The following is a 24,453-nucleotide window of genomic DNA, read 5'->3' on the forward strand; positions in this document are numbered from 1 at the left end:
GTTGGCCACTTCTGCTCTTTAGGATCAGAAATAAACAATTCTTCCTCCAGGCACCTGGATCGTAGAAGAAAAATGCAGCCCAAGAGGCAACCTGACTCCATTAAAAAACTGCAATTTTAACTTTCAGTTATGCAGCAAGAAGATGATGATGAAAGTAATTTGGGGCAGAGTAAGACCTACACAAACAGTAAAAGGAGGCAACTGCACGTAGAGTAACAAAAACAGCAGGTGGCGCTCTACAGATAGCTTGAATAGAATAACTCAGCGGCTACTAAACTTCCCATTATATGCAATTACAAAATTATTCTGATTTAGGTGCTGGTTTGAAAAATGGGACAATCCCTTTAACATAATGCAGTAGGTGTACCTGCACCAATAGGGGAAACTGCAGATCACGATGCCACAAAATCGAGCCACTTGACAAATTCTGCTCTGTTTGTGGCATAAAAACGTACTGAAAATTGTAACATTAGATAAGATTCAACAAACTTCATGCATACTTTAATTAAAGTGTATTCTATCCCTGTGCACTTCAGCTCCTGACATATCTCTTCATCTTGTTGCTATGTCCAGGAAGTATGAGCCTCTAGGAGCAACGGGGGCGTTGTCATTACACCTAGAGGCTCCGCTCTCTCTGCACTATGATTTATAGGCCCAAGCAGTGAAAACATAACACCTGGTCCTGTCAATGAAAGTGCAGAGGTCACGGCAGTTGCAGAGAGAGCAGAGCCTCTAGGTGTAACGACAACGCCCCCGTTGCTCCTAGAGGCTCATTTGCATATAATAAAACATCACTTTTCTCAGCAATGCGGACACATATGGACATGGGACCAACACAGATGCCTTCAGCTGACATGTAACAGGTCAGCCAGTGTCATAGGGACAGATCCCCTGTAAATGAGACATTTTAGCAGCTATGGACCCATCATTTTTGTCACAGAGTCACCCGGGCTTCCTAGAAAGGCACAGCCCCTGCTCTGCTCCCTTAATCCCTGAAATGATTGAATTGGTCTGTTCCAGTGACCCTGACGGACGGTGTATCCTCAAACTGAGACAAAAACCTAATGTCAACAACAACATACAATACGGATTTATTTTTCCCACAAAACCCTGCAATGTTTTCCTCTCTAGACCTTCAAAGTAGTGATCTCACCTCCATCAACCAGTGGTGGGGGGGGGGGGGGGGAATGGGGTGGCAGGGCGAATTCTCCTTTGAAATGCATCAAAAGTGTTAAAAACAGCAACACGAGTAACAAGTCTCCAGTCAATTACAGGATCTGAGGCTCCAGGTCATGAAGTAAAACTACAGACGCTGAGACTCTTGGACCAGCAGTTGTTCATTATACAGTACAACGAGTCAACATATTACATAGAAACATAGAGTGTGTCGGCAGATAAGAACCATTTGGCCCATCTAGTCTGCCCAATATACTGAGTACTATGGATATCCCTTGGCCCTATCTTATATGAAGGATCGCCTTATGCCTATCCCATGCATGCTTAAACCCCTTCACTGTATTTGCAGCTACCACTTCTGCAGGAAGGCTATTCCATGCATCCACTACTCTCTCAGTAAAGTAATACTTCCTGATATTACTTTTAAACCTTTGCCCCTCTAATTTAAAACTATGTCCTCTTGTAGCAGTTTTTCTATTTTTAAATATTCTCTCCTCTTTTACCTTGTTGATTCCCTTTTATGTATTTAAAAGTTTCTATCATATCCCCTCTGTCTCGTCTTTCTTCCAAGCTATACATGTTAAGGTCCTTTAATCTTTCCTGGTAAGTTTTATCCTGCAATCCATGTACCAGTTTAGTAGCTCTTCTCTGAACTCTCTCCAAAGTATCAATATCCTTCTGGAGATATGGTCTCCAGTACTGAGCACAATACTCCAAGTGAGGTCTCACTAGTGCTCTGTAGAGCGGCATGAGCACCTCCCTCTTTCTACTAGTAATGCCTCTCCCTATACACCCAAGCATTCTGCTAGCATCTCCTGCTGCTCTATGACATTGTCTGCCTACCTTTAAGTCTTCTGAAATAATGACCCCTAAATCCCTTTCCTCAGATACTGAGGTTAGGACTGTATCACTGATTTTATATTCTGCTCTTGGGATTTTACGCCCCAGGTGCATTATCTTGCACTTATCAACATTAAATTTTAGTTGCCATATTTTTGACCATTCCTCTAGTTTTCCTAAATCCTTTTCCATTTGGTGTATCCCTCCAGGAACATCAACCCTGTTACAAATCTTTGTGTCATCAGCAAAAAGACACACCTTACCATCGAGGCCTTCTGCAATTTCGCTGATAAAGATATTAAACAATATGGGTCCCAGAACAGATCCCTGAGGTACCCCACTGGTAACAAGACCATGGTCTGAATATACTCCATTGACTACAACCCTCTGTTGTCTGTCCCTCAGCCACTGCCTAATCCATTCAACAATATGGGAGTCCAAGCCCAAAGACTGCACTATATTACAGATGTAGCAGAGCTGAGTTTGTGACAATGTGAGGAGGTGGGATAAATACAAAACCCTGTGATAGTGTGATATGTATGATACATCAGGTGAGCTGTTGCTGCTGAACTACAACTCTCAGTATCCTTAACAGAGTCAATGAGAGGAGGAGACTTTAAGATGGAGATTTACAATAATTTCATATATAACTAATCTTTATTGCATTTTTGGATTTACATAGGACTGCACAGCCATAGCCCCTTTATAAAAAGTCTTCATCACAATGTTTACCTGTCCATTTACATAAGGCTGCAGCAAACTCAGTGCATTACCTTTAGAAGACAAACCTTTATCATAATGTGTTACCTGTGGATTTACATAGGACTGCAGGAATACTCGCTGCAAAACCTTTATATTATGAACTTTTATCACAATGTGCCATTTGTGGATTTACATAGGACTGCAGGTATTCCCAATGCATTATCTTTACATAATGAATCTTTATCACAGTGTGTTACGTGTAGACTTACATAGGACTGCAGGAATACTCACTGCAAAACCTTTATCACAACGGGCAAGCTGAGAACTTACATAGGACTGCAAGTATGACCAATGCATTATCTTTATATAATGAATCTTTATCACAGTGTGTTACCTGTAGACTTACATAGGACTGCAGGAATACTCACTGCAAAACCTTTATCACAACGGGCAAGCTGAGAACTTACATAGGACTGCAAGTATGACCAATGCATTATCTTTATATAATGAATCTTTATCACAGTGTGTTACCTGTGGAATTACATAGGACTGCATGTATGACCACTGCATCTTATGCATCTAACGAGTCAGCCTCACAGTAGGAATTTACACAGGACTGCAGGCATCCCCATTGCATTATCTGTAGGTGATGATGAATCTTCATCACAGCTTGTGTTATATCTGTGGATTTACACAGGACTGCAGCCATGCCCACTGTATGATCTTCACTCTGCCATGTATGGGGTTGCAGCGTAGCGAACACATTTGCCGCGACCGATAAATAGCAATAAATCCAGGGTTGGATTTTTTTGCAATTCTGGGGTCGCGGCAAACATGCGGGTCACGCTGCGACCGCGTTTATTTCTATGGCTGCAGCACCCAAGATCACTGTGTAGCCGTAGCCTAAGAGTTAGAGAACACATTCAGCTCTGCTACATCTAAAGATTTAAAGAAGTTTCTGCAAATTGCATCCCGCACGTAGTCAAATAACTGCATGGATTACAGGATTAGGTAGGAATCACAATTTGAGCCAAACATAGGAGTGGATAGAGAGGTAGCAGTCCTTCCTTTATGTATTTCTTTATTTCTGGATCCACTTCTGGCTTTGGCTCAAAAAACTGCATGAAAAACTGCCACAGAACCTGCCTGTGTGATTGCAGGCTTACAGATGAAGCAGCTCCAGGTAGTGTATGCACAGCAGCCTTACCTTGCATGTCACCCTGATCTCAGGCTGGGAAGCGCACAGCTACTCCGCCGAAGCACAGATAGAAGACTGACGGAGCTAATATCGGATCTGTGATCCCTCCTTGGTACTGCAGCGCCTGCCGTCTACCGCACCTCCAGTCGCCTAGGAGCAGCCTTATCCAGAGGCGAAATCCAACGGAGTGAGGGGCTGCAGACATTGCTGGCTCGCTCACTCCCAGCCATCTGCGGGCCAGGAATCCTCATTACAATGCCTTTTTAACTCTTCTCTTTCCAGAGTGCACAGCTTAAAGGGAAACATTTGGACTGAGCGCCGCCAAGGAAACACGTGACGCGTATAAATACAACACCACTCCTGTTGTTGTAACCTCTCAATGACAAGGAGAACAAATCCAAGAGCAGAAGCCTCCGATTTCCAGGGTCCACGCATCCAGCGCTCGCCGCAGGCACTCTCACAAAGTGCTGTTTGTCTTAGCCAGGGTCCAAACACAACAGCTGGCCACCCGCACTGGAAGTCACCCTGGGGTCTGCTCTACAAACTGGGATACTGGGAGGAGAGCAAGGGGAAAAGTCCAAATCCCTGCATCCGGAACCGACAAGATAAATCACAGAGCTGGGCGCAGATAAATATGTCTGACTGAGGGAAATTCTTAAAAATGGGTCATTAGGGTGGATTACTGGACAGAAACCTGAGGATAAGGCTACATGCACACGACCGTATGTGTTTTGCGGTCTGCAAATTGCATCCGTAAGCCATTCGTTTTTTGCCATCCGTATACCATTTGTTTGTTTTTTGCAAATCCATTGCAACAATGCCTAAAACGGACAAGAATAGGACATGTTGTATTTTTTTTTGCAGGGCTACGGAACGGACATACTGATGCGGACACCACAAGGTGTGTTGTCCGCATTTTTTGCGGACCCATTGAAATGAATGGGTCTGCATCCTATCCGCAAAAAAAAATGGAAAGGACACGGAAACAAACAACGTTCATGTGCATGTAGCCTAAATGAAATTCCTTTAAAATGGCATCTGATAATCCAGAATGTCTGATAATCTAACATAGTAAAAATATAAGATTAAATAGAGATAGATAGGTAGCAGATAGATAGATAGATATAGATACATGTAGATAGACAGAGGATTACTGGATAGAAACCTGAGGATAAATGAAATTAGTTTAAAATGGCATCTGATAATCCAGAATGTTTTATAATCTGACATAGTAAAAATATAAGATTATATAGAGATAGATAGATACATGTAGATAGACAGAGGATTACTGGATAGAAATCTGAGGATAAATGAAATTAGTTTAAAATGGCATCTGATAATCCAGAATGTCTGATAATCTGACATAGTAAAAATATAAGATTATATAGAGATAGATAGATAGCAGAGAGATAGATAGATAGATAGATAGATATAGATACATGTAGATAGACAGAGGATTACTGGATAGAAACCTGAGGATAAATGAAATTCGTTTAAACTGGCATCTAATAATCCAGAAGGTTGGATAATCTGACACAGTAAAATTTTAGGATAGATAGATATATAGATAGATACCAGTTCCCTGAAATTCCCCTTCGAAAGTTGGCCACACACATTAGATAGAAGTTGGTTGACGGATGAACAGCAGCTGAACACAAACATGTGGTTTTGCAGACTCAGCCATATACTGTACATTTTAGTCTATATTGGTCGATACAGTTGTTCAAAATGGCCATACACATTCGAGCGATGGGCAACAGACATTTCTGGGAACATTCTTTCAAAGAAAGATCTTTCGTCCAATTATAGGAGGGAACTATTAAACATGGTGGACTTCTTTTCAAACAATGATGGTCTGTCATCAGTCGTTCGTTGTTAAATTTTGACTGACGGATGTTCGTTTGGTTGAAATAGTCTATATTGATCAACTTTAGACTGATGTTTATGGCCACTTTAAAGGGGTTGTCCATTCTTGGACTTTGGTGGCATATCCTTAGGATTTTCTGTTTATTAATATTAACGTGAAGTTTCTTTTCCAACCGGTTAGGAGACACTAGGACAACCTACGGCTTCAACATTGATGAGGGTAACACTGAATTCTCATAAGAAGAAAAACATGTATAGATTTTTTTTATATATATATATATATATATATATATATATATATATATAATATAGGGATATTTCCCTTTTAGGTGTTGGAAAGGAGCAACCATGGACCATAATTTATTGCAAGTAAATGAAATGCAGGAACTGATGCCAAGTCACAAGAACAAAAGTTATTACGAGAAGCAAAGGAAACCTGAGTGGGTTAGCATTAGGTCTTATTAAAGAAGGCTATATGGGGTTATATAGTCATAAATGCTGGCCAGAGGGTGCAGAATTTTTAACCTCAGCTTCCAAATTTCTAGACCTCATTCAGTACATTTGTCAAGAAATCATGTTTTTTCACCCAAGCCTTCAAGCTCTCTAAAAAAGAAATCAAGCAGAATACATAATTGTATAATACACCTTAAATGGTGGTAGTTGTCCTTAGCTTTTAAATGGTGATAGGTATCCACAGCCTTTGAATGGCTAAAAGTAACCATAGCCTTTGAATGGTGGCAGGTATCCATAGCCTTTAAAAAGTGGAAGGTATCCAGAGCCTTTGAATGGTGGAAGGTATCCATAGCCTTTGAATGGTGGAAGTTGTCCATAGCCTTTAAATGGTGGTAGGTACCCATAGCCTTTAAATGGTGGTAGGTATCCATAGCCTTTGAATGGTGGTAGATATCCATAGCCTTTGAATGGTGGTAGGCTATCTGTGAATGGGGAAAGGTGTCCACAGCCTTTTGAATGATGGAAGGTGTCCATAACCTTTGAATGGAGGGAACCAGCCAGTGGTGGAATGGGCTTCTTATATGGAGAGAGGGACCCATTCCAAGTTGGTCTTCGCCATTTCAGTAGCTTGGTCTCTACAGATTCTTCAATGAACTCAAGTCATGAAAACAGGATGGGGAAGCTAGGACCTTCTGTTGAGGGTGTTCAGAAGTTTGGTATTTATCCATGCTATGACAACCCTCAATCAGTGATGAACCTCCCATTCCATATATTGACTTTCAGTCATAGATGACGGTATGGACCTTGCACCAGACTAACGTATTTATAGGGATCTTTTGATGCATACTGATCACCTCTGTTCCTCCGGGTTCATCTCTTCCGTCCTGTTCCTCCAGCTCCAGTCTGTGTGTTTTCATTATGTAATCTATCACCATTCTCTCATCTAGCCTTGTCTGTCATATGGCGACATACAGTAGCAACGACTGTGACAGCTTCTAAGTCAGGGTGACATCTTTACAATTCATAACGAGTCTCTGGAAACGACCTTAACATTTTTAAGCGACCAACAAAACCATCAGTGTAGAACGTTCAGAGACTCGGCTGGTTACCTACTTAGATACAAAATAAGGATAATGGCAGACATTGGAAATGTAGCACAAGAGCGGTCTGGTCATAGAACATTTTTTATGATAATATGACAATATTAGAACAGAACGATCTCACGAGGGCTGCATTTTATTTCATCTTTGGTTGGGTATGTGAGATATGTGATAGCTCTGTGGACAGATTGTGGTTACAGATCCACTTTTGATCATGGGCTGTGACTGGTATTGCAGCTTGACTTCATTTACTTGAATTGGGCTGATCTCTATAACTCCAGACCCAGTCAATGTACAACAGTGGTGCTGTTTCTAAAGAAAAAGAAAAAACCCTCTGGCAGCCACCTCCTGTGAATATACAAAATATTCTATTTGTTTCTAAAGTCTAAATGTAATACCGCATTTCCCCTGCAGTGGCCACTGTGGGGAAAAAATATCTGGCCACCAAGAGCTTCTCCTGGTGATCACAGCGATCACTGAGGATTCTATGGACTGGACCAGCACCAATCTCCTTGGGAGCTTTCTTTAGTAAAGGGGTTGCATACATATGACAAACCCTTGGCATCCTCTTATCTAGTGGGTTCGAATGGCCCTTTTACATGGGCTCAGGATCAGGATAATTATTAGGGGCAAACATTTGTCTGAATAATCTTTCCTGATAATTGCCCTGTGCAAATCTACTGCCGCTCACCCTACAAACCAGCACCTAAAGTATCGTTAGTTGGCAGCACGTGTGTAAACCGGTGTGCTGCTGACAATGAATCTATCTATCATATTATAGGGATGAACGATCACATCAGCGATCATTCATTCCCATTCAAAGGAGGTAATAGCTTTTAATTGCAGCTCTACTGCAGCTGAACAATTGGGAACAAGCCGAGTGAATTTCCTGAATTCCGATTCAGGTCTGATTCCACTGAATTGTCATCCAGTCTGTTTCGGACCAGAATAGATTGTGCTTCAAATGCCCTGAAAAGTTGTGGATCTCTTTCTTAGGGCTCACGCGCACGGCCGTGGCCATATTGTGGCCCGCATACAGCGGGTCCGCAATACACGGGCACCGGCCGTGTGCACCTCGCATCGCGCATGCAGACCCATTCACTTGCATGCGCTACTTTTTTGCAGTGCGGACTGCCGGATGCTGATGGCGGACCCCATTCATGTTAATGGGAACGCGATCCACATGTGGCGGCCCCACAGTCGGTGCCCGTGCATTGCGGACTGCAATTTGTGGTCCACAGCACGGGCCCGGCCAGCACACGGTCGTGTGCATGAGGAGGCCTTATCCAAATCGAATCAGCAAAAATTCTGGATCTATAGAATCCGAATTTTTGGAATGATTTGGGTTGAATTTTTAATCTACAGAATGGATTGTCTCATCTCTATTTCTGACCATGTTGAGACTGCTTATCAATGGGCAATGCCAGTGCATCATGCACGCGACGAGCCCACATGACTGGTAGTCACGATGAATGCCGTTTCATTGTCAATATTGACAGTGTGAGCACAATCTACTAAAGAGAAAACAAACATTATATCAACACACAAAACAACGAGCCAGGCCAACAACACCAGAAAGCTTTCCAACTGAAAATCATACCCTACACAAGACTTCACAATCCCCATCATAGCCATTTATGGCACATCCACATTTTGAGTAAAAAAAAAAGGCAGGAGGGCGTCCTTCCTTCAGGATACTCCCTTTTCCAAAGTCCATAGATATGAAATTTCCTTTAAAAGGGCAGCAGATTTGTACCTATGACACTGGCTGACTTGTTACATGTGCACTTGGCAGCTGAAAACATTGCTGAGAAAAATGAAGTTTAAATATATGCAAATGAGCCTCTAGGAGCAACGGGGGCGTTGCTGTTACACCTAGAGGCTCTGCTGTCTCTGCAACTTACACGCCCTCTGTACTTTGACAGGGTCACGTGTGAGGATGGTTTCACCTCCTGGCCCTGTCAATCAAAGTGGAGCCGGGGCGGCAGTTGCAGAGAGAGCAGAGCCTCTAGGTGTAACAGCAACGCCCCCGTTGCTCCTAGAGGCTCATTTGCATATATTTGATTGTTATTTTCTCAGCAATGCGGGCACATATGGACATGGGACCAACACAGAAGCCTTCAGCTGCCAAGCGCACATGTAACAGGTCAGCCAGTGTCATAGGAACACATTTTCTAATAGATGCCCTTTAAATGTAAAGTTTCACAACTTTGCAAATAGTTTGCTTTTATTTATTTTTTTTTTTTCTGTTTACATCCACAGCGCAAATAAAAATTCTGGAATATGTCTGCAATTACTGTGCACTCTATAGGGAGTCTTATTTTTTTCAGGTAGTATATACTGGATATATACAGTATATAGCAGGAAAAATTCCACGGCACTTCCAAGGCGTAAAATAAATTCAGACTTTATTCACCAGACCGCGACGTTTCGATCCACCTCCTGGGATCTTTCTCAAGCAGTGACTATATATATATATATTGGATCTATGACAAAATGGTAATGTACCTGACATGAATAAGTAGGTATCCCTAGTAGGAACCTGCTCTAGCCAGGCTTAAAGAGACACTTCAAACTCATTTTTTATCACATATTTTGAATATTCTATGTCATTTTTCAAAATAAAACAGGTGGATGATTTTCTGGATGTAAGTTTTAAAGTCCTTCCATGTATTCTACTTCCTGTCCTGGCTCTTTAACTTGTTCATTGTTTGGACTGTTCTCATAGCAGACAGTCTCGTTTTAACTCTTTCAGTCAGACCATTGATTCAACCAGAGAGTGTTGCCCCTCCCCGTACAGACCTAATTAGAGCTTCATTATACTAATTAATGCAATGCTCTTCTGCAGACCTATTTACCTTCACCTATCAAGAGAACAATATGAGCTGTAATACTGTTATCCCAATTCTATACCTACTGTTATCATGAGGATTGGCCTTCAGGTAAAATCTTCCCCTCACAGCGGCAGTAAACAGACAGTGGATTACCTAACTCTAGAGGAGTTTCATCTCTGTGCTGACTGCTAGAGAAGGACAGTATTTTGTACTTTTCAATAGTATAGTATTGCCAAAATAAAAAAGAAATAGTTTTTTTTAAATACGTTTTCTGAACCGTGTGTTTCTTTAAAGGGAGTCTGTCACCACATTTCAGCATATTAGACCGATCAAATAGGGTTATATGATCCACCCAGAACTTAAAAACGGTACCTTTGTTGTGGAAAACTGACTTTTCTTTTAGCCGAAAATGAACTTATAAGGTTATGTTAATGAGCCCTCTCAAGTGCCCAGGGCGGTCTCTCAATCCTCGGAGCCCCAGGCAGCACCTCCTAAACGGCTCATAACCCCGCCCTCCGTGCGCCTCTGCCCGCCCGTTTACTCCCCTCCCCTGTCCTTTTCCAATGCGGCTGTGCGGTCCAAATCGTAGCGGGCGCATGCGCAATGCGATGCCCGCTCCTGGCAGGGCATCGCGATACCTACTGCGCATGCGCCCGCTACGATTTGGACCGCACAGCCGCATTGGAAAAGGACAGGGGAGGGGAGTAAACGGGCGGGCAGAGGCGCACGGAGGGCGGGGTTATGAGCCGTTTAGGAGGTGCTGCCTGGGGCTCCGAGGATTGAGAGACCGCCCTGGGCACTTGAGAGGGCTCATTAACATAACCTTATAAGTTCATTTTCGGCTAAAAGAAAAGTCAGTTTTCCACAACAAAGGTACCGTTTTTAAGTTCTGGGTGGATCATATAACCCTATTTGATCGGTCTAATATGCTCAAATGTGGTGACAGACTCCCTTTAAGGAAATCCCTGGTGATGAGGTCACAATCTACAGGTGAAATGCTCTGGACCATGACCACCCAAACAAGTTCTACGGGGTAGAAATCCTCAAAGATTCTTCAGATGGGCCAAGAGGAATCATTAATGGACATGAGCTTCTCGGGGCACCTCATTTCCACCCCCTACTTGACAGCTCAAGAAGCTATTTAGCAGGAATAGTTACTCCAACTTATTTTAGTATTTCTCAAGTGTCCTAATTTCGAGGAGCAGTCACCTCTCCTAACATGTTCAGTAAATACTGGTAATTCCCCATGAAATAATTCTGGAGCATCTATTCTTATACCTCTGCATTGTACCATTTTTTCTGTTATTCCTCCTAGAAATGTATAAATACTTTAACAACTAGGTGTTAACATTTCCCTTCTCAGAGTGGTATGTTCCTGTGCGGCCTGATATTGTCACCCCTGATTGGACAGTGTCACACAGTGTAGGGACACCCCCCACCCCCCCAACTGGTAACACCCAGGTGTCTATTTATAAATTTACAGTAAGAATAACAGGGTAACGGCAGACATATAGCAGACATCTCATGAGAGATGACAGGTCCTCCTTATAGGGATCTGTCACCATCACAGATTCATAAAGGCCACCATGGGAGATGTCCAGATTACGTCACTTTAAACGTTCAGTACGAGCATGTCATTTGAAGATGGATTTGTGTTGTCACAAACCATCCTGGAGATGTGACTAAGGGTCCATTCACACGTCCGCAACTGCGGATCAAAACACGGACACCGGTCATGTGCGTTTCCGCACATAATAGAATGCCTTAGGGCATGTTCTATTTTTTTGCCGGGGCCGCAGAACAGAAGTGCGCCCCATTGAAAATTAATGGGTCCGCACCCGTTACGCAAAATTGCGGAAGGGATGCGGACCCATTTTGCGGACGTGTGAACGAACCCTTACTGTAGCTCATGACTGAATACTGTCTGACTGAACCCTAGCACTCTCCATAGACTAGAACGTATGTCGGCGTCCACACACCTGTTTCTCCCAGTCAAAAAAATACACAAACATTTACGTTAACAAGTTTCAGTCTATAATAAATTATAAATCATATCATTAAAACACAGAATCATCAGATGATATCTAGCCGCAACGAGAGGGTTTTCTGGGACTCCCATATTGATGGCATAGGGCCCAATAACTGTTGGTGGGGAGTTCAACTCCCAACATCCCCTTGGTTAGATGAATGGATGATCCCCTTCATTGTTTGCCAGGCACAGCGCCATATATTGGTTTCTGGCTGTGCCTTGTACTGCGGCTCACAGCCGTTCCCTCCCATTCAAGTGAATGGGCCTGTGCTGCAGTTACTAGGCGCAACCACAACCAAATCTATGAGCTGTGCAGCTGTGAACCCTTCATTCAGATGATTGGCTGAGGTGCTGGGAGTCAAACCTCATAACCAGGCCATCGGTATCCCAGTCAGAGAAAACCTATTTAAAGGGTATTTCTTTACATCAACCAATAAGAGCACACTGAAATGATAAAGAAGAGTCTGATCTTGGCGGCTACTCTACTTGCCAGACATGGGAACCCCATAAAGATTATAGGAACTTTTCCATTAAGAATATTTAGAAAGACCCCGTTACGGAATTCTGAGTTAATAGAGAGGGACACAGGTAAAGGACCATCATCTATTTTTTAGATGAAATAACAGCTAACACAGTGTCTCTTTCTCCGTGGGGGTCCAACACCCACTATCTGTGCCAATCAGCTGTTTGAAGGCCATGTGACATCACGTTTATTGATCACATGGCCTTTGACGTGGATGGGGCTGAGCTGCGATACCAAACACAGCCGTTGTACAATGTATGGCAGTGTGCTTGGTAAGCCACAGTGCTACTGCAATCGCCGGAGCCTTCTAAAACAGATGCTCGTCGCGGCTCCCAGGTGTCGGACCCCCACCGATGAGATACTGATAGGTCATCAGTAGAAAAGCCCCAGAAAACTCCTTTAACGGAGCTCTAAAAGATAAAGCTTTACTTTAAAGTGGTTGCCCGGTTACATTTTATTTTATTGTAAACTGCTGCGGGAAGTCGGAAGTCAAGATTTGGAAAGCAGCAGATCCACAGCACATTTTCATGGGTTCAAGCAGATGAATGGGGGGGTTAAGAAGTCCCTGATCAAATTCTATTTGCCTGGTGTCACCTCTAGAGGGAGCTTTCTGCATACTATCTCCACATTCAACCAGTATGCAGTAAGCTCCTAAGCTCCCCCTAGTGTCAACTACATGCAGACAGAAATGTATCAATTAGCTTCATGTCTAGGCAGGTGATTTGGATATTGGAAACAATAAACATGTATATAAAAAAAATGAATGGTCACAAAATGTTTGACCCGAAAGCTGGGTGTTAAAAAGGTGGACATCAGTTTAAGGTTCAGTTATGGGTCGGGTGCCACCCTGCTATTTAGATTCGTGAAGGCTTCCGGCACAACATAATAAAATGATGAGGCTTTTCATTATCCTGTGCATCCATTGGGGCAATCAATAAATATATATTTTCCAAGAGGCCTGATGGACACGATATACTGTAGATTGGAATGGTTTCAAGAAAAACTGAAACGAGAGCGCAACGAAATCCACTATTTCAAAGAGTCTCTGTTTGGATCCAAAAGGTGTTTCATCTTCCAGATGACAAGTAGCTCTCGCACTAGGCCTGCTGAGCATGTGTAGCATGCAGGGGCTTCACGAAGGCTTAAAACACCCCCCCCCCCCCCCTCCCTTCGACCCTCAATAAATCAGCAGAAGTAAAAAATAAATGTATTTAAGCTAAACATAGGCTGCATACCCCAGCACTGCTGACAAGGCCTCTCTGTTCTCCGGTCATGGATTTGCCATTGTTTTAGGACTCAGCGTTTACTCGCAGTCGGCTCTAAGTGGCTCTAATGAAGACATTCATTGTCCTAAGGCGCATACCATAAGATTTAACACAGCGATACTTAAACCATATACAATAATTGATAGAAAGTTCAGACACTGGCCTATTTTTTATAGGACATTAGTCTACAAGGAAAAGAATGTATATCGTCAAGATGGGCTAAATCGCAGCTCGTTACCCTGAAGGTCAGCCAGGGAGCTCATTAATTAACAACCTAGTTTCACTTAATGTGAGAGATCGTAATGGTACAAATTCGTTTTGCATGGTGCAAAAAAAATATATAAAATTCGTAAATGAAATGGTTTTAGCTCCAGACTTCTCGAGCCGTTGCTATTTAGCAGAGGAAGTAGCCCTCATGGTTCTGTTTTTTTCAGTCAGCCGGTCACTACAAGGCATTTCTATCATAGGGCTGGCCATTCCGCGCGGAAGCACACGGCCAAGTAGGCATGTTTTGCGGACTGCAAAAACAAATATGGTCTTCTGAATGAGCCCCAACACAGAGCTTCCACCGATGTCATGTCCATCGATGAGAGCTCCTCTCTTCTGGTACAGTGACAGACTCTCAGCGCGTCACCGCCCAACTGATTTGTATGAAAAAAAGGGTGAAGTGTTGAAATTTAAAGTGCCTGATCGTTCTCTCCCCCGACAGATGGCGTCAGTAGCGCTCCATACACATCAGATTGCAGGTTAGTTCTGCTGAAAGCTGCGGGTTTGGCCAATAAAAGCCTAATGTGTATGGTTGCCTTAAAGGTGTGAAATTGATGGCTGTCATGCTAGCTTCAGACAGGATAAGCACCAGGGGCAGACTGGGAACTTAAAGTGGCCCTGGAAAAAAATACTAATAGTGGCGTAGTTTTGTAGTTGCGTCCAAATTGATGGAAGGCAGGATCAGCAATACCATATTGTCAGGACCGGCTCCAGGTTCGTGTGGCATTTTTTTACATTTACATGTACCCCTGTGGCTCCCACACCGTATAATGACCCCCAGTGGCCCCCATACAGTGTAATGACCACTAGTGGCCCTTCACACAGTATAATGACCCCACAGTTGCCCTCCATTCAGAATAATGACCCCTAGTGGCCCCCACACTGGGGATTATACTAAATGGAGGGTCATTGGGGATAATTTTACTGTGTGAGAGGCCCTCACTAGCTAGAATTGACTGGGCCCAACAGCAAATTTTTGTACGAACCCCCTCCACCGGTGGGTTCACATCACATCACATCACACCTATATTAGGCGTATTTCTGACAAAGATTGTGGTGCAAAGATCCTTTGCGCCGCAATCTGCAACTTTTCCCCACTCATGCCAGGTCTAAAAAAGGTGGCGTGGGCAGGGAAGGGGATACAGTTATGGCCATACAGTTATTGGATAACACCACCATACCGTATAAAGGGGCATAGTACAGGGTAGAGGGCACAGTGACATGACCCTGTAACGTTAGAAGGTCCTTATGGTGAATGCAATTTACACACTACCATAATAAGAGGCAGAGGAGTGAGACAGGGGCCCTGGATGGACAGGAGGTGTGGACACAGCATGTAGGTGGAAGGGGCTCTGAGGGGGATTCATACAAGAAGTAGTGGCAGAAGGTCTGTGCAGGACAGCAATAGGAGATAGGAGGGTGGAACAGGAGCTCTGGATACATGAGGGAGGAAAGGAGACAGAAGGGGCTCCATGAGGATAAGGTAAGAGAAGGACAGGATATTAGTGGGGGGCAGGTGTCATGGAGGCAAACTGCTTAATGAGGCAGTAAAACAACTAGATAGCATGAAGCTGCTGGTCTACTACAGCATCCAGCAGCAGCTTGAAGAGTTCTCTGATGCTGCGGCCCTGCAACTGCTCCTGGGCCCCTTCTGCCCTCAGAGCCCAAAGCAGTGGCTTCCACGATAGCTACACCCCGGAGTTGCAGTTAGTGAATTAAATGACCGCAGCTCCCTGCACTCCAGCAATGAGCGTTCCATTTGTATTGATGGAAGCGCTCATAGCAGCGCAGTGGGCCCACCCAGGAGCAGTGGGCCCCGGCACTTGCCCGGGTATTCCGGGTGCTGACGCCGGCCCTGCATGTTGTGGCAGATTATACCACCTCAACAGAGCCAAATACCACAGTCCATCACAAAATACTGCCAGCAGCACAAAATACTCCCCCAAAAACTTTAACTCGCCGGCCGAGAGGAAGGACCAGCCGGCCCTGTCAACTTCCCTGTAAGGTCTATGGCCCATCCGCCCCTGATAAGCACACACTAAAAAACGATATAAACATGTATGGGGTCATTCATTAAACTGGTGTAAAGTAGAACTGGGTTGGTTGGCCATAGCAACCAATCAGATTCCACCTTTCATTTTTCAAATGAGCTGTCAAAAATGAAAGGTGGAATCTGATTGGTTGCTAAGGGCAACGAAGCCAGTTTCCTTTTACATCACTTTAGCTAAATCTCCCCAATGGTGTATATTATGATTATATTATCCTCTGCATAAGCATTATTACCTCATGAATAGTTTGTGTGGATTTACTGGGGACCCCTCCCCCACATTAGTCGGAATGGAGAACTTTCTGGAGCACCTGACTCATGCATGTGTTAGATGGATAGCCTAAAGATTGTAATAGGCTGCATGTAACATATGGGGTCATTTATCAAACTGGTGTAAAGTAGAACTGGCTTAGTTGCCCATAGCGGCCAATCAGATTCCACCTTTCATTTTTTACAGCTGCTTTGGAAAATGAAAGGTGGAATCTGATTGGTTGCTATGGTCAACTAAGCCATTTCTACTTTACACCAGTTTGATAAATCTCCCCCAATTGTTTCTAGTAGAAAATATCTTCCACTTGGTAGAGTTGTTCCTGAATAGAGAAAAACATCACCACGTCTGTCCACAGGTTGTTTGTGGACAGCTGTATTTGCTTCAATGGATATTTCCTGCAATATCAGACACAACCTGTGGAGAGATGTGGCACTGTTTGTGGAAGAAAGCCATATTTTCCTCATCCTGGACAATCTTTTGAAGGCACCAAAGAAAGCATCACATATGGCAAACAGAACTCCATGTGCGACCATAAAGCCTGAGGCCTTTCATTTTCCAAAGCAGCTGTGAAAAATTAAGGGTGGAATCTGATTGGTTGCTATTGGTTGCTACTTTACACCAGTTTGATAAATGACCCCAGTACTCTTTGTCGTGTTATGATTGTCAGGATGCGAAACATGGTATTCCTCTCAACTGGAAAAACCCAACCCTTATAGATCCAGCATGTGAAAACTTTTTGAAACACTCTGGGGGAAATTTATCATTCCCCTACACAATGTTTTTGGAGTTAAAAAGTTGCAAAACCTGGTTTTGTGGCTTTTTGAACACCATTGCCACCCTCTCTAGTTTCTGAAAATTGGGCATGGCAAGGTTGGCACATGGGCGAGACCATCAGCCGCAGAATATGATTCATTATTTACACCAGAAACTGCCATAAATGATTACTGAAATACGCACCAGCTGGAGTAGGTTTCCGTCTGGCGCACGGACCGTCGGAGGAGGCCTTTAATTTATGATGAGCACACGTCGGTCTTGATAAATCAAGGCCTTTGTGTTTTTATTCAAAAACAGGCAACAGAGAGAGAACCACAGGTCAGAAAATGTTCTCCACACTGACATCATAGGTTGCGTGTACCGTAACATAGAAAAGACATGAATCACCTGAGCTGATAACAGTATGGACAGAGTGTTTATCTAGAGACAAGGAGGGGTGTGGACACCTGCGTAACAGGTGTAATAACCAGAACTGCCTTAAAGAGACAGACACCTAAATGCAAAAAAACTTCAAGAATAATCAAGCACCCGCATCAAAATTATGATAAATGACAATCTCTACTTTACCTAAAACCTATGAATTCAGATACATTTAATTGGTTTCTCAATGTGATTTCCACCTAAGTTTATTCCTAGAAAAAAATACAGCAGAGAGAAAGGTACAAGTAAGAAGAGGCCGGACCGGGGGGCAGAGCCGTGAGGCCAACATGATGGGGGTTGGTTCAGGGAGACCCCTGAGGTTGGGGATTGGGTGGTTTAAGTTTAGAGGCAGGAAATTGGAGGTTAAATAGGCAGAGAAGGGAGAAGAAGTGGCCATTTTAGGTAAATCTATCACCCACCCACCAACCCTGTTTTTTATAGAAGTCGACCTTTAACAATCTGGAGGGAAGGGGGGTTCCCAAGTGGGTAAGGGTTGAGTTGTTGGCACAGAGATAGTGGTGGCGGCAATTTGTCATGGCGGCTGTGGCGGTGGGAGGCCCTTGAAGTTGGCAAATTCTCAGGTGGGGATGATGGAAGGACTCCACGCTTGGGGCTGGACTCCCATGGTTAGCGGTTGGTTGTGGCAGAGTGTGGGGGCTATCAGTGTTGCCTCCGTGCTGGCGCTCATCGGCTGGAGGCAAGATGGCTCACCCCGGACGGGCTTCAAGGACCTCCCCCGTAATTAATTATATGTTCTACATATGGGGAATTGGTATTGTGCATATGCCGTTGCATACGGGTTTTTTGTTATGTTATGTTAATTTAAAGGTTTATATTTTATGGTAAGAAAACGGCTGCCGTGGCCGATTTAATCCGACCTGGTGTCCGTGTTTAATTGCGGTCTTAGTTATTTACGGAGGTCCTTGGGTTCTGGGTTTTTGGGTGGGGTAGGCATCCAAAAAGGTCAGGTAAGTATTATAGCGGTCAAGCGAAGGTAACCATTACCTCCGTCATGACTACTGCGGTCTAATTCATTAGAAACCAATTGGTTGCAATGTATACAGTGCCTAACAGCCACCATCCGTATGATAGATTTACCTCTAACAACCAGTCAGTCTCCATCCAGTCAGATGTTTGAGTCACGTAGCTGGTGAGTATAGAAGGGGGTATATGGGCTTAGAGATAGAGATTATTAAGAAGTCAATGGCTGGATACAGTATGTAGTATAAGTCAATCACACAGGTTATCGTATTGCAGTAGCACAGTTATCGGGGAGGATGGGAAATACGTATGGGAATTACACTCAGTTTTAAATTAAGAAGGTAGGTTAGGTTAAATTTACACAACGAAACATGTCTTGTAATGTCTGTGGTCTTCCCAGAGCTTATTACTCATCTCATTGATGACTAGGCATAGCTAAAGAGCAATGACCAACCATGCTGCTAGAATAGAAGTCTGACTATAAATAATGTCTGCACATGCTGGCTGTGACTTGCAAGTTTTTCATACATGGTACCTTCAATCACATGCCCATTAATCATTAACCTCCTCTTAAATGACTCACTTTTAATCCTGTACGCTAAATGGTTTACAAAGTATCACAAGGCACAGACACTTAACAAAATGCATTACTGTCCATACTGAACCAATATCTTCTGTATCGTCATGCGTCCATCATCCTGACTGCTTGACAGACATTACTATTGCTTGCTGTCCCCAGTGGAGTTCACAATCTAAGTTCCCTATGTCTTTGGAGTTCAAGGCGAAACTAGAGTACCCAGAGGTGACCCACACAAACACGGGGAGAACATGCAAACTCCATGAAGATATTGTCCTTGGAATTCATAATCAGCAGGATGTCGTCACAATAACTACTCATCATAAATGCACTCATAATCACATAGAGTGATGTCATCACAATAACTACTTATTCTAAACTCATTCATATTCACAAAGCGTGATGTCATCACAATAACTACTCATCTTAAATGCATTCATAATTAGAGTGTGATGTCATCACAATACCTACTCATTCTAAATGCATTCAAAATCACAGAGACTAGGGAGGAGATTTATCAAACTGGTGTAAAGTAGGTGGCCCATAGCAGCCAATCAGATTCCACCTTTCATTTTCTAAAGGAGCTGTTGATAATGAAAGGTGGAATCTGATTGGTTGCTATGGGCAACTAAGCCAGTTCTACTTTACACTAGTTTGATAAATCTCCCCCTAGATACTATCCCAGATAGAGTTGCCAACCCTTGTCTACAGTGTTAAATATTGATGACCTATATTCAGGATAGGTCATCATCAATATTAGATCTGTGTGGATCGGACTACTGGCACCCCCACCAATCATCGGTGCTCGAGCAAACCCTGTGGTCTCTTCCTCAGCCTGTAAAGTCATGACCATTGGTCACACGGCGCTTCTACAGTAATACCAAGCACAGACACTATATAGCACTGAGCATGGTATACTATGAAGAGGCTGCATTGTTTAAGTGAGTGTTGCGGCCCCCTCAAAACAGCTGATCGTCATGGCCAAGAGTCAGACCCCCCACTGATCTCATATTAATGAGCTATCTTGAGGTTAGGTTTTCAAAATTTAAATGTAATAGATGAATGATAGATCAAATGGAATTATGGGGGTTGTCCAGATAATTACCCCCGCCATGATCCTACCTTATCTCATAGATGTCCAGAAACATTTTCATACATGTGAATGACTTTAGGCTTAGGGTCCCCTCAACCACACATTTTTCATATATAATATTTCTATATTATCACTGACCCCTATAGAAGAAGCTTGGCTAAACACTATACAAGATGCAAGAGGACTTCATGAGGAACAAGGAGGCACTTACCCTTACGTCTCCATTGACCGTCCTGGGAGTGTGGTTGAAGGCGTGAGCTGGGTCTTTATTGTAAACCTTCAGGAAGGACCTGTCTTGAATACTCCTGGAAACACAAACATGAATATCTGTTGCAGATGAAAAGGCTTTAGACGTGTCCCTTTCACATTTCACCTCATCATTTTCCAGCTACATGAGACTGCTGGAGACCATGGGCAGACGAGCGACATGATCTCAGGAAAACAGGGAGAAAGCCCCTGACTCTACGAGAACTTTTGCAGCCCTTTGACTCTACGAGAACCTTTCTTCTACCCACACCCTGTGGGATCAGACTGTAATCTAAAGAAGGACAGGCTCAGGAAGAGAAATAGAAGCAAGAGCATTTCACCATAAACTCAACCCAGGTTTGGTTAATATTTAAAAGTCTCTCTGCCCATTGAAAGCAAACACAAGAGACACATAAGAACTTATCAGAGCAATGCACGGCGGACAGCACAAGCAGGCCTTTGTTCTGCAAAGCCTTATACCAGGTTGGAATGATATAAACAAGACCAGGTCTCCACAAACCAACTTACACCGAGGCTGCTCTGCAATCTCTATCTCCTCCTTGCATTACAGCTTCCAGACATCCTGCGCAGCTAACTGCATCGGCTGCGAAACAATTGGACGGATTTTCCACGGTAAAAATGTAATCAACTCCAAAATTAAAAAAAAACAAAAACAAAGAAAAAGACGTCTATAGCTTTTCTTCAAACGCCTTCAGGAAAGACATTCCTTCTCAGACACGAGCCAGTGAATTAGGAGGCTTTCTAAATGAGGTCTGAATTCCATTGCTCCAGGTGCAGAAACAGAGTTTTGTGGGCTGAGCTTAACCAGGGAGATTATGTTCAAGGGAAGGGAAAAGGGGGAAGAAGAATGTTTTGGGCTGGTCCTATTTTGGTTCATTTAAAAGGAGACTTTCCAGATTTAGAATGGAAAGAAACACTGTCCCTCCTGGTGATATCAGCTTCTACTTCTGCTGAAGTACGTCCACTGAAACCACACTAATCTCAGCTTTGTCTCATTAAAGTAGTATAGTACCAGCGTTCAGAGCAATGGAAGCATTTCTTAAAGGGGTTGTCTCACTTCAGCGAATGGCAGTTATCATGTAGAGAAAGTTAATACAAGGCTCTTGCTAATGTATTGTGATCAGGAATGCACCACCAATGAGGCCAGGTGAGGCGATCGTCTCGAGCAGCACCAGGTAGGGGCAAGAGGGGGGCAGCAGAAGGGCCATGGGCAATGAGCGCTTTCATTGTGGCAAAGGGGTTAGCTTAAGAAAATGGGGGGGGGGGGGTGCGTTTCAGTTTTCGCCTCAGGCAGCAGAAAGGCTAGGTGCACCCCTGATTGTGATTGTCCATATTGCCTCCTTTGCTGGCTGGATTCATTTTTCCATCAAATTATACACTGCTCGTTTCCATGGTTACAACCACCCTGCAATCCAGCAGTGGTGGACGTGCTTGTACACTACAGGAAAAAATGCCAGCCTCGAGTGACCACAGGAGTGCATATAGGTCAGTGCTTTTTCCTATAGTGCGCAAGCATAACCACTGCTGATGGATTGCTGGGTGGTCGTGACCCCTGGATATGAGCAGTGTATAGTGTGATATAAAAATGAATCCAGCCAGCAAAGGTGGCAATATGGACAATCACAATACATTAGTGCCTGCTATTGACTTTCTCTACATGATAAATGCCATTCCCTGAAGTAATTTACTTTAAAATGGCTCCCTTGGCGTTTAATCTGTATGGTAATGTCTGTGCCCACCTACTGAGGTGGTCGCACATGCTCAGTTCCATCCTTCAACTGCCACCAGCCAGATCTACTGTTAGAAGCTGTGGCAATTACAGGCAAGCTAAAAAACAAACAAAAACAGAAGAATACACGGCGTTCCGTAATCTTTAGATAGTCCACAATGAGGTGACACACACTCACCAAATCTGGTTGGGCAATGGCTGGCACAACACAGTAGAAGCGTGTATATCCGTGAGGGGTCGGACTGCTGCTCCAGGACTGCCTGATTATTCCTGTGGAATCCCTCAAATGAACATGACCAGAAGAAAAGAATCGGATACCAGGGTGCTGTCCTCAAAAGGGGTTTAAAATGTATTTAAAAAACCATAAAACCATATAGAAGCCTGGTATTAATAAATTAAATAATATTAACTCCCTTTTGAGGACAGTGACCTGGTATCTGCTTCTTTTCTTCTGGTCTTGTTCAGTTACAGGGAGAAAGATGCAGCAGAAAGGACACATCCCCTGAACTGTGATAGTAAGAGAGCAGCAGAAAGGAAACTCCCCCTGAGCTATGAAAAGGAGAGAGCTGCAACAGATAGTACATACCTCCTAAGCTGTGATAGGCAGAGAGCTGCAGCAGAATGGACATGCCCACTGAGAAAGGACACCCCCCTGAGCTGCGAGTCTAGCAGAGCAATTAACTGGGAGATGATCCATGTGAGGTACAGGCCTGGTTCTAGCTTTGTGAGAAAGAGATTATTATTCACTATATGATTTCTGATTTTCATATTTTACATCAATCATGGGATAACCCCTTTAAAGGTAATCTTTCACCTCCGGCATCACCTGAGAGAACACCTGCCGCTGACGTCTGATCGGTAGGTTGCATGTTGATACACACCCCCATTCCCCTGCTGTGCACCCACAAACCAGCCATGAGCCCATAATGGAGAAGTCCACTCTATGCAGTTTGTGGGTGCATAGCAGGGGGAACGGGGGTGAGTATCGCGTACTGATAATACTGATCTGGAGTCAGTGGCAGGTGCTCTATATATCTTGCCAGAGGCGACAGATTTCCTTTAAGACGTCAGCTCTTCTGAGCAGCAGGCAGTCATTATAACTAGGGATGAGCGAATCGACTTCAGATGAAACATCCAAAGTCAATTAGCATAAAACTTTGTTCCAATACAGTAGTAGAATGTATTGGCTCCGATGAGCTGAAGTTATTGCTTCACGAAGTCTCGCGAGACTTCGGGTAATACCTTCATTAATAAATTTCTACTGTAAAAAAACATTTCCCGAACTCGGGTTCGGTTCCAAGTGGTACATTACAGTAGAAATGAATTTCTGAAGTTATTACCCGAAGTCTCGCGAGACTTCGCAAAGTAATAACTTCGGCTCATCTGAGCCAATACATTCTAATAATATTCTAACAAAGTTTTATGTGAATCGACTTCGAATGTTTCATCCGAAGTCAATTCGCTTATCCCTAGTAGCCATCATGGTATATGTTTGAATACTGGTTTCAGGTATATACCCCTGACGGAAACCCTGAGATAGGCAAAAATGCACTGAGAACCCAACCTTACACAGATATCCTCTCCTAGAAGCATTGCTTTGAGATCTGAAAAGAAAAACTACTCCTGTCATCCATCTCGCTCCCACACTACCTGAAAATCTTCACGCTTTACATAACTCAAGTGTTATCTCAAAGAGTAGTTCTTATCTATAGGGTGTTCATTGGGAGTGGCTAAAGCCTAAATTCCTAGTGAAAAATGGATGATACTAGGACTTTGATTTTTCGCATTGTCCTAAACATAGACATCTGTGCAACATGTGGATGTTTCACAAAAAGGATTGTCCCATCTCAACATTTACAACATATCTCCAGAGCCCCAGAACAGGGTACTTGCAAATTGTTCTTGGTTCTATGTTGTTTAATCTGTTCATGCTTTGTATTTATTTCCAAAAGCTATCTATAGGTGGCACTGTTTAGTTAATTATGCCCTGGCTCAGCAGAGGGAACTAGCTTTCCCCTCTGAGGGAGGATTTTTTTTCTAA

At 43.5% G+C, this 24,453-nt stretch overlaps 1 protein-coding gene across 12 annotated transcripts in view; it reads right to left on the reverse strand.

Annotated features, from left to right (window-relative positions):
* Positions 1-24,453, reverse strand: part of KIAA1217 (KIAA1217 ortholog) — a 445,177-nt gene that overhangs the window by 79,774 nt on the left and 340,950 nt on the right. For 10 of the 12 annotated variants that reach the window (XM_040434411.1, XM_040434414.1, XM_040434422.1 and 7 more), the window contains one exon: positions 20,628-20,721. In XM_040434411.1, the coding sequence (XP_040290345.1) occupies positions 20,628-20,721 (94 nt within the window). Of the gene's footprint in view, positions 1-3,925; positions 4,364-20,627; positions 20,722-21,190; positions 21,440-24,453 lie in introns of those variants that run through there. The other 2 variants (XM_040434418.1, XM_040434420.1) reach the window with 2 other exon arrangements.

The sequence above is a fragment of the Bufo bufo genome, chromosome 5, assembly GCF_905171765.1.
Source record: "Bufo bufo chromosome 5, aBufBuf1.1, whole genome shotgun sequence".
Classification (NCBI taxonomy): Eukaryota; Metazoa; Chordata; class Amphibia; order Anura; family Bufonidae; genus Bufo; species Bufo bufo.